We start from the raw sequence: 11062 nt of genomic DNA on the forward strand, positions 1-11062 counted from the left end.
TAATATTACACGTTAGTTTGTGGATCGGATTGATGGGAAGAATTTAAGAGTTACAGTTTGAATGAGGGGAAAGATGCAAGAATGGCTGACACAGAGTAGGAATCGACATCTAAACCTTTGCTAGCTAAGCTAGAAAGTAACAAGGACTTTTTTTTTTTACCAAGCTTCACACGTCCATGGATGGAGCAGTCTAGGCCAGCTTAGTTATTCTGTCATGGGGGATTTATCAAATGCCCTGATGGGGGAAAAAGCATTTTAAGAAAAGGATGTTTTCCCTTCCCATTGTCGCCAGTAAGTTCACGCTCTGAGTAGTTTGTTGAGTCTTTTTCTGTAAAATCTTTACCTTATTATGTGAGCCCGCCAAAACATTGTTGAGAGGATGCTGAAGGTTATAGAAGACATTAGTTATAAGCAGAGAAGAGATTTTTTGAAAAAAAATGATAGCTTGAAATTTGTCTTCTCAGTCAGGCTTGCACAAATAAGGTCAGCATGCATCACAGAACGAGACATACAGTTATGCAAAAATAAAAGATTTCAGAAGACTCGTTGCAGTTGTCTGAAAAACTAAGTCCTTGATTTAGTAGCTTGTGGAACCAACATTAGCAGCAATAACTTGAAGTAATTGTTTTCTGTATGATTTTATTAGTCTCTTACATTTATGTGGAGCACTTTTATTCCACTCTTCTTTATAAGGTTGCTTCACTTCATTGAGGTTTGCTGTCTTTTATTTATGCACAGCTCTGTTAAGGGCCTTCCACAGGATTTCAGGACTTTAACCAGGCCATTGCAGCACCTTGAATATTTTCCTTTTCAGCCATTCTTTTGTTTGCTGGTGTTCTTGAATTCATTGTCCTGTTTGAGCTCTAGTTGTCGGACAGATGGCGTCACATTTGACTGCAAATACTTTGATGTCCAGAGGAGTTCATAGCTGATTCAGTGTATGCAAGATGTCCAAGACCAAATCATCACCCCTCCCCCACCGTACTTGATAGTTGGTTCCTCAGGTTTCTAGTTTGTTCAGATGCAACTTTGCAAACCTAAGCTGTGCTGTCATGTTCTTTTTAGAGAGGGATGCACTGATTTTTTCACAGGACAAAAAGAAGACAGTTTACATGAAGTAAACTGATTAAAAATACCCAACCAAATGAAACAAAAAAACTCAACACCATTTATTTGCATTTTTTTAAACATCGATGAGGTGAAGCGTTCCAATTCAAACCAGTTTTAGACTTTTCTATGAATCTTTCCACGTCCTGAGAATGTAACTTGTCTGTCATGATCCTGGGCCATGTTGGCCCAGTATTCTTAGTTTCATGTATTTTTGTATTTTGTTCCTTATTTAGGCCATGCTTCCTGGGCTGCCCTGTTACGTTGTTCCCTAAGTGTTTTCCCCTTGTGACTCTTACCCCTTGTGTGCCCCTCTGTGTATTTGTGAGCCCTCGTCTCTCCTCGTGTTTTATTCCATGTTTTCCCCAGCCTGTTATGTCTGTGTTCTCCCCGTGCTCTCTCCTCCTGTCTGAACCTCTGTACTTCCTGTTTTACTTTGCCCGTCTCCCGTCAGTGTTGCGTTCACTCCTGCCGTGTCTTGTTATGATTATCAATGTCACCTGTGTTCCCCGTGTGCTCCCACTTCCCTCGCTAACCCTCTGTGTATTTATGTCTGCGTCTCCCTCAGTTCTGTGTCGCGTTCTCCCTCATCCATGGCCATGTGTTTTTCCGTGTAACATGTTTTAGTTTCCAGTTTAGTTTGTATGGTTTTTCTGTCCAGCAATAAAGCTGTGAAGTTTGAGTTAATTCCTGCCTCCGTGAGTTTGCGATTGGGTCCTCATCCAGCCTGCACACAGCCACAATCATGACATTGTCACCTTTTACTTGTAACCAGATTTAAACATAAAGGGGTGTTTTAAAAAGCTATTAAGGGCCGACTGGATTTAGCTTCTTGGCATGACTAGTGTAGACAGACACCTACTTGCTCTCATTAATGTCACTTGGGGTAGTTGTTCATGTTTCTAACAGTGGCCACTCATGTTAAAAGTGTGACCACTGGTAGAATAGAAGAAGCCCCAGCGGCCTTAATGGCATTATTCCCATAGAGCACTGTTATAAAAAGGGTGTGTAAAACTGTTGACACCTCCAACTGCAAAGAAGGCTGATTATTATGTTTTTGTATCTATCTTTTTAATCCATAGCGGTATTATAGCTCTAACTGGAGCTTTCTTTGGTCTGCTTCATCCCAATGTAAAGTTAAAGGCTGAGTGTTATGATGTCTGTTAGGTCAGTGACGCTCAGTGGGCTGCACAGTATGGAAGCGAGGGGGCAGGCGGGGGGTTGCCATCAGCTGAACACTTTTAATTCAAATGAGTAGGTGCCATCTTTGAGTTTAGTATTCAGTTCTCGACATTCATTATGGTCTTGCACTTCTGGATTTAGCAGTCACAGTCTGAGATTCACACACTGACAGAGATGATGGACTGCATTTCACCGCAACATTAAGGACATGCAGATGAGGCTGAAACTCAGTCAGGTGTTTCTTTGAAGTCTTTTCCAGGTTGGTGAGAAGCTCTACCTGAACATATTTCTACTTTTCCTCATCAGTCACGAATTACATTGTTGCTTGACCGGTGTCAGTGTGTGTGTCTGTGTGTGTGTCTGTGTGTGTGCATATGTATGTATGAGATTATAACCCACAGCTGGCCTCTCTGATTACTGACTGCCTGGTCAGCCTGGATTAGACTCATACAGACACACACACACACACACACACACACACACACACACACACACACACACACACACACACACACACACACTACAACAGAGAAGCTAAACACACATTTCATTTGGATCTTGAACTCTCAGTTCACTGACTTAGTCTTTCTCTGTCTGCGTCTTACTTTGTGCGTTTGTGTGTGTGAGAGTGAAGATGTGTGCATGTAGTTACCTGTGTGTGAGAGTGTGTGTGTAACTCCCAGCTCAATGGAGCAGATATATTTAATCCTTCCCTTGCTGAAGCTGATGTCAGCATGAGCTGGCTCTCTCGCTCTGTGTGTGTATGTGTGTGTGTGTGTGTGTGCACGCGCGCACACATTTTTGAAGCTAATTCATCACAGTGGCAGATTAACCAGCTGTCTGCAGAACATAAAGTCCACCACTAACAACCAGCTGGAAGAGGGAGCGAGACAGGAAGTGTCTCCTGATAACTGAACCGTGACATGGGTTGTTTTGTGTCTCTGCCTTACACATTAGAGTGTTAGTCTCTATTTACCTTTACAGCGCTAAATTCTGCATTACCAGTGAGCCTCAGTCTCTGTGTCTAACAAGACACAGGGAAACTGTGCATGACGAATTAACAAAGAAAAATCTGGAAAGTAAAACTAAGGGAGATGTTTCAAGCTACGCTCCTGGCCGATGCAGACTGAGCTAGATCTAAAACTGTCTTCCACCAGAGATCACTCCAGCTAGTCTCAGGCCACACCTGTTCTAGTGGCCAACCTCACAGAAATCCCATGGAGCTAACGGCACAATGGCAGGCTGAAATGGGCAAAGCAAAAGAACCCAAAAGGCTCAAATAGACAGACTTATGAGCCAAGGCAGAGCAGCATACCCAGCTCCTCACTTTGGGATGCAGAACAGTCAACAAGCAGGCAGTTGAAAAGTTGAGGAGGGGGTTCAAGAACAAGCCTTCTAGTCACAGGAGAGGCAGATGAGCAAAGCAGCAGGTGACTGAAACTAGAGAAAAAAGAAGAAGTAGAACAGCTTGATTCTGACAGCAGTTTCTTCCTGTTGAAAGGGAGTTTTTCCCTGCCATTTTCACCAAGTGCTTGCTCAAAGGAGGTTGTTTGATTGGTAGAGTTTTCTCTGTGTTATTGTATGGTTTTACCTTAAAATATAAAGCCACTTGAGGCCCTTTCTGCTGTGATTTCACGCTACATAAATAAAATGGAATGGGATGAGCAGGGCCTTTACTTTTATTCCTCGAGCTGCAAACACCAAATACCTTTCCTAACATTATTTAAGTCAGATTTCAGTAATTTAAACTTCACAATGGCTCAGACTATATGAGTGTAATGTAACCTGTCACAAATTCACATGAAAGAAAGATTGTCAGCACTGTTTCACACATTTTTTTGTAAAAATTTTATGTTTTTTATGTGCAGAAACTATAGTTTCACTCATAATGAGTTATTTTGTGCCGCTGTGCACACGGGCGAAATCGAGTATCGATAGTAGAGGGAAGTAGACCTTGAGTTAGTGCCGTAATGATCGTGTCCCTGTATTTATATGAGTAATGTACATTGTGGCAGTAAACCAAACTAAATGAGAGGGTGTGTGTGTTTTATTGGAGGTCATGTGACTTGGCAGCGCTGCCAGGACAGCAGATGGACACAGTCATGGTTTGACCTACACACACACATATGTCATGCTTCCTCTCTCTCCTCTTAGTCATTACTTCATCACTTTCCCTGTGAGCGTTTGATGCTTCACGCTTTGTTTCCGGTGTCATTCAGGCCTCACTCGTGTCTGTCCGTCCACCCGTCCGTCCCTCAGTGAGTCTTCCTGTTTAAGACATCCCGATGTTTGGTGTCACCTTCACGCTGGCGCTGCAGGCAGAGCTGCTATGTTGAATCACTTCAGTGTTATTTTGTGACGTTTCTCTTTATTTCTTTGCTAGTGTCTTTAAGATAATCTCTTCTAGTAACACATATTAACTGGTGTGATTAGGAAATTCAAGTTTCAGTTTCTTTGAAGGTCATCTGAGTGGATTTGCAACTTATTTAATTGAGAGTGACTCCTTACAGAGCTGGTAAACCTTTGGAGCTGGCACACTGACTCCTGATGTAGGCAAATTAAAATAACCCTAACCGTTTTGCACCGCTGTTTTATAGTTTTATATATTATTTTATAGCACATGCTCATGTTCAGGTCAACAAAACCTGTATCATAAGGGTTTTTCTGATGGTCAGCTCTTCAATTCAAAGTGTCAAAGCTCATTCAAGTTAAAATGAAAAAGTAGATGTCTTTGGTGTTTAGTTATTTTAAACCTTAATGCAACTTTTGGGAGAATTATCTCCTAATAATTAAATAATTTGTGTTTCTCTCTCTTCTCGTCTGCAGGGATGAAGACTCCTCTCAGCCCCTCTCAGTTCCTGGACAGTGGGCACATCTTTGGCTTTGGAGGGATGTGTCAAGAGCTGATGGACACGCCCACACCTACGTCCATCAGTCTCGCTGTCCCGCACGCTACATCCTCAGGTGACTGACTTGTTAAGTGACCGGCAGCACAGTGTACCTCTGCACCTCAAGGCAAACGATGTAGTTTTCTCCTCTCGTCCCTGCTTTTCTTTTCAGGTCAGAGCGGGACGTACTCGCTGTGTGAGGTGTGTAACCTGCAGCTGACCTCTGCTGCTCAGGCCCAGCTGCACTACAATGGCAGGTCTCACCTCCGGAGAGTGAGACAGCTGCAGGCTGGAGACAACAGGCAGCAGGCAGCAGGTTTGTCATGTGACTGTCGTATCACAGCAGCGTCTGCATGAGCGCATGTAAAAATCGTAAGATTAGTTAAATAACTGTTAATTGTGTTCCCCGAGATCCAAACAAAGATTTGAATGGAAAGGAAACTAAATAATAATCAAGTGTAGCAGCAGCAGCAGAGATTCTTCTTATTGTCGGCTCTTTATATGTTCTAATGGGTCTTTGATGTCTTTGATATGAGTAGGGGCCCAGTCCAGGTCTCTTCCCCAGGTCACAGGGCTCAGTTCTCAGCCTGCAGGACTAACTCCGACTCCCGGCTTAAGTTCAGGCCTCAGCGCTCCTTCCAGCACGACCTCAGGTAGGACCAGGGCTACATCTTGTTTTGCCTCACATTTTCAGTCATAAACTGACAGTCAGGTGATTCGTGTCCTGTGTGAGAGGAAATAACTAGTCTGTACTTTGCACTCCCATGCCAACCATCATGCCAGTTGTCAGGATACCCAGAGGGGCATTAAGAGCTAAACGGGACGTTAATTTGTAAAGTCTGACTGCTGTCTGCTGAGCAAGCGTGACTTTGGCTCATCATCATCAACAGCTGCTGCCCCCTGGGAGAGGTTACACTGTGTGTGTGTGTGTGTGTGTGTGTGTGTGTGTGTGTGTGTGTGTGTGTGTGTGTGTGTGTGTGAATGCTAGATTGGAGATTGAGGTCTGACAGGATAAACTGAACCCGCATCAAGTGACATCATCACTGCAGTTTTTTACGCAGCCTCTGTATGTTTAGCTCCGCCTCAGCATCTGCTAGTTACGTCAGCATTGTGAGCTATGCTGTGGCTGCTGTTGTATAGGCTGTGAGTCCATTCACTCTAAAATATCTCTGTTAAATTGATTATAATTTAACAGAGCAGTTCGTGACGGTTCCCAGTAGCTCTCAGTGACTTTTGTAATCGCCCGACTTGTCTTATAGTTAAAATAGAAATTAATATATATGAATACCTCAACATTTTTAAATAAAATAAAATGGTTTAATGGTTTGGTTTAGTCTTAGTATTGCTGGGTCCCAAATTGAAAGCAATCGTCTTTAGACTGAAAAGATGTAAATTCAGAATTTTAAAATCCTTATTAAAACCACAACATTAAAAAATCTGTAAGAGGTTTAAGAATATCTAAGTCAACTATTAATACAAATTATGAGGTCATACAATACAGTGTAAGTGTTCTGTGTAAAGTATTGATGGAATATGATACAGAATGTGGATAATGTACAGCAGGGGTCGGCAACCCTAGGCACGCGTGCCACAGCTGGCACGCGAAGGGATAACTAATGGCACGACCATAGCTGAACTGGCCATCGGGCATACCGGGCATTTACTTGGTGGGCCGATGATTTTTTTATTTATTTTTTTGTAACGGTATAAACAATCAAAGGTGGTGGATTGGCCAGATGCTGGCCGGTGTATAAAAATAACCCAGTTGTTTGGTGGTGGCTATGGCGTAGCTTCCACAAATTCAGTAACATTAGCAAGTGGTGGAGGCCAGCGGGTGGATGAGAGAAAGGGGAGGCAGGAGGAGAGACTCGAGGCAGCCGCCGGTCCGAGTGTCAGGTGACCTGAACTTCAGGTAAGAAGTTATGACCTGCAGTCTATCTGGATCAGATATAAACCAAGTTTAGGTGCAGTTTATTTTCGTTATGCTGACTTTTTACAGTCAGTTACAATAACTCGTACTGCGTACTAGCTAGCATGAACTTTATTTTATTCATAAGGTTAGTTAGTAGAGTTGCCAACCGTCCCGTAAAAAGACGGAATCGTCCCGTATTCAGAGAAAATATTACGCGTTTCGTATTGAGCTGAAAAGGAAAACAGTTTGTCCCGTACTTCAGCTAGAATGAAAAAAAGACACAAAGCTGGAGTTATTCTGTCTTTACGCTGCACAGCTGCCTCTTCTTCTCTCATTCTCTCCCCCTCCCTCTCCTGTTGGTACTTCAATCATGAAACTGATCAATGATCAGCTGATTGGCTTTTCTCTCGTGTTTGTTTATCGCTCACTTTGCGCCAGAAAGAGGAAACCAGCGGATGTCGCGCTAAACAACAGCAGCACGTTTAAGCTTGATCAGCTGTTGTTAGAATTTATTTAATATTTATTTCTAGTATCAGCTGATGTTTGCTGGAGCCACAGCTGTAAAGCTGCTGGTCATGATATCGGTTTGGTTATCTGGTGAGAGGGAAACATGAAGATGAAACCAGGAGATGTCCTTACTGAATCATCAGAGCTGAACAGGTGATGGAGAAACAGGTTTACCTTTTAGGTGACATGAATGAGTTGAAGGGAAGTTATGAACTGTTTCTGAGAGACAAATAACACCAGGATCCTTTTTTAGGTAGCTGACAGCTGGTAACTGTGCAGGGGCGGGTCTAGCAAAGTTTTGCCAGGGGGGCAGGTAGGGCATTAACAGGGAGAGGGGGGCACAAAGAAATACTTTCTTATTTTCATTTAAAATGTCTGGCTGTTATTAAATAATTATCTGAAGCTTACAACCAAAGTTTTTATCTGATGTAAAATGTATAGAAATCATAAATATACCAACAAGACTGTACATCACTGTCACAACAGCGTTTGTTTTCATTCAAAGGCTTTATGGCTTTTCCTATAATACCTGGTGGGCCGGTCTCTAGTCAAAATGTCCGGGCCAATTTTCTGTCCCAGTCCAGCTCTGGGCACGACACGCAGTGAATTAATCTGAGAAGGTGCATTAAAAAATAAATGGCCGCACCAGCGGTGCACATCGCAAATTAGCTCGCACAGACACATTAGTTGTGCTGCTTCTTAATGACGGTATCTTAACTAACAACCCCAAGTACCAGATTCAACTTGTAATTGGCTAAAAATAACTTAGCCTACTGGTGAGAGGGACGTTGTTAGCTTTCCACATTCCGACACTTCAAATGCTTCAGGAGCTTTCTGCTCAGCACAGCATCAGCACCACAGAAATACACGGATACATCCGTAGACTCAAGACAGAATTCACAATGTGTTTTCGGGACTTTCAGGTGTTTGGACCAATGTTTCCTTTTCTGATCAAACCAGAAAGCTTTAATGAGCAGTTAGATTTGTCTCGCATTAACTGGCTGAGTTAATGCCAGTTAATGCAACATCGAAGCAGCTGGAATCCATAGCTGTGCGTGTTCATGGAGCTTGCATTTTCACCTGCTGGACATCACTACCTGACAAGTTGAACTGTCTTCAGAACATTGCAGAGGCCTTATTGACAGTATTTGGCTCTACATATCTGTGTGAGCAGATTTTCTCTCACATGAGTCCTCAGGTAGCCGTCTGAAAGCTGGACACTCGGAGACCTGTGTCTCTGAGTGAGAGACCAGAGATCACATTAACATGTGTATCCCTGTATTAACAAAAATGCCATATTGGCCCAGTTTATTTTTCTTATCATTGTTGTGAGGAGACCATAAATAGCGTTTGCATTTTCTGTTGTACAGTTCATTTGCTGTTATGGATAAAAAAGTGTCTTTTTTTTGTTTCAAAATAGCTGATAACTATTCGCTGATAGTTGCCAACATCTGCGAACAAATATAGTGCTATGAAGTTCTTCTATATAGTGTGTAACTGTTCATATAGAGCATTATTAAATTTATTGCTAATGCAATCATATGGCACACTGACTTCTAAGGAAATTTTAGATGGCACTCATCACCAGAAAGGTTGCCGACCCCTGATGTACAGGATCCTAAATTGTTAGCCTGAATATAAAGATCAAACCCTTAACATATTAATTCCAGTAAATATATCAAATCAAGCATAACACTTCCAGTATGTAATCACTTAGATAATAAAATTGTCTGGTACATAATTTCTATCCGTGTCCTAAAACCCAACCGTGTAGACCTTTACAGTTTCCTACTGACTTCAGTAATTTGGTTACTTTCCTGAGACTGATGTTTGGGGTCTGAAATGATGCTCTTCCACAACTGCTCCACAAGTGCTATCAAATTAAGTTTGTTTCCCTCTTAATAAACTACACCAGCATCATCAGGTCAAGTCTTTGATTTTAGATGTGCTATTATATGTCGAGTCTGTTTTAACAGCCCTAAAGCATTTGAATTCTTTATAACAGAGCAATAGCAGCATTTCTCGCAGCGCCTTCTGCTGGTGAAGTTACAGCTCACATGCCTCGACCCCATTTAGCTGTTTGATCGGAGGAGACTGGAACAGCTTCGGAGCTTCCTCAGAGGTTAAGCCCCGCTTCCTTAAAGTCAAGCTGCTGGTCAGCAGAGCGAGAACGTGTTGTAAGATGTAAAGGAGTTAAAGTGGAGCAGCCAGCAGCAGGTCATTAAACTGGGACATGGCACCGCTTCGAATCCACCCCGACATCTCTCAAATGCATTGTGAACGTTTGGACGTCTGCGTGGAGACTAATACATTTAGTCTCCACGCAGAGCTGCTGTCACGGCATCTTTGTGTGACTCTTCCTGTCGGACTGTTCCAGTTTGTTGCTGAAAACACAAAGACGCAGGACACTTGTAAAAGTGTGCTGTAGTGTCGAGTGGAGCGAGAAACATACACCCACTGACACCTGTGTGTGTGCAAGTGCAGCAGATGTAATTATATACTGTGTGTCCATATCAGTGTGCAGGGTACAATAACGCTGATTAAAGATTAAATCTCTCTCTATTGGACACACACACACACACACACTCAGCCTGAATGATCATGTCGTGCTCTCTTTCTCTCTCTCTCCATTACGTGATTCTCACTCGACGATGAAAAGCTCTTTGGCCTGAACTCAGTGCTCCTCCAGGCCAGGCTAAGTGTGTATTTGTGAGTGTGTGTGGTGTGTGACAGTGACCTGGCTGAGCAGCCTATCAGCAGTCAGGTCGGATGACATCACAATCATTGTGCTGCAGGAGGGCATTTGCTGCTATCAGTGAGCTCCAGAGAGGATGGCTTCCATATAAAACTGCTGTAAATCAGAAGAGCAGATTATTTTGTTTCTAGATCATCATTCGGCTGGTTGTCCAAAGACACCGGGTCCATAGAGTCAAGTTTGTCATTTTCTTTTCTGTTTTTCTTCTCCTTGCACGAAGAGTAGACCTCAGAAGTGCTCCAAAGTTACAAACTGTCAGTAACGGAAGGACAAAGTTATTACTCACCAATCTGAGAATTACCCAGACACTTTACTCAAGTAGAAGTATCACAATAGTTTAAAAATGCTACACAACAAGGCTTGCACTCAAGAAATAAGTACTGAGTCTGACTGACTCTATCGGTTCTGTCTATTTACTGGGTTGCTATTACTGACTCATGACTATCAAGTTATGGAAATGAAATTAAATGAATAAATATAGTAAAATGTAGTAGTGCTAAGTGATTCCAGTTCTGCCCGGAGAGAAGCCTGTATGTAATGATGCAGGTAAAACTTGGTAAGGACATTTGATGATATTATTACAAACCAGGAAAAGATGAAATACCACAATTAACATTTTCTGTCAAAGACATGTAATAATACATGAGTAGAGTAAAAGCTTATATCATAACTTCTGCCAAAAAAATAAGAAATACCCACAGAAACTGCAAC

At 42.4% G+C, this 11062-nt stretch overlaps 1 protein-coding gene across 2 annotated transcripts in view; it reads left to right on the forward strand.

Moving 5' to 3' along the window:
- Positions 1 to 11062, forward strand: part of znf385b (zinc finger protein 385B) — a 61121-nt gene that overhangs the window by 23387 nt on the left and 26672 nt on the right. For both annotated transcript variants that reach the window (XM_040005479.1, XM_040005478.1), the window contains exons 2-4: positions 5116 to 5253; positions 5350 to 5493; positions 5717 to 5830. In XM_040005479.1, coding sequence (XP_039861413.1) covers positions 5118 to 5253; positions 5350 to 5493; positions 5717 to 5830 — 394 coding nt within the window. In that variant the 5' untranslated portion in view covers positions 5116 to 5117. The remainder of the gene's footprint in view (positions 1 to 5115; positions 5254 to 5349; positions 5494 to 5716; positions 5831 to 11062) is intronic.

The sequence above is a fragment of the Simochromis diagramma genome, unplaced genomic scaffold (genome assembly GCF_900408965.1).
Source record: "Simochromis diagramma unplaced genomic scaffold, fSimDia1.1 OVJJ01000501.1, whole genome shotgun sequence".
Taxonomy (NCBI): Eukaryota; Metazoa; Chordata; class Actinopteri; order Cichliformes; family Cichlidae; genus Simochromis; species Simochromis diagramma.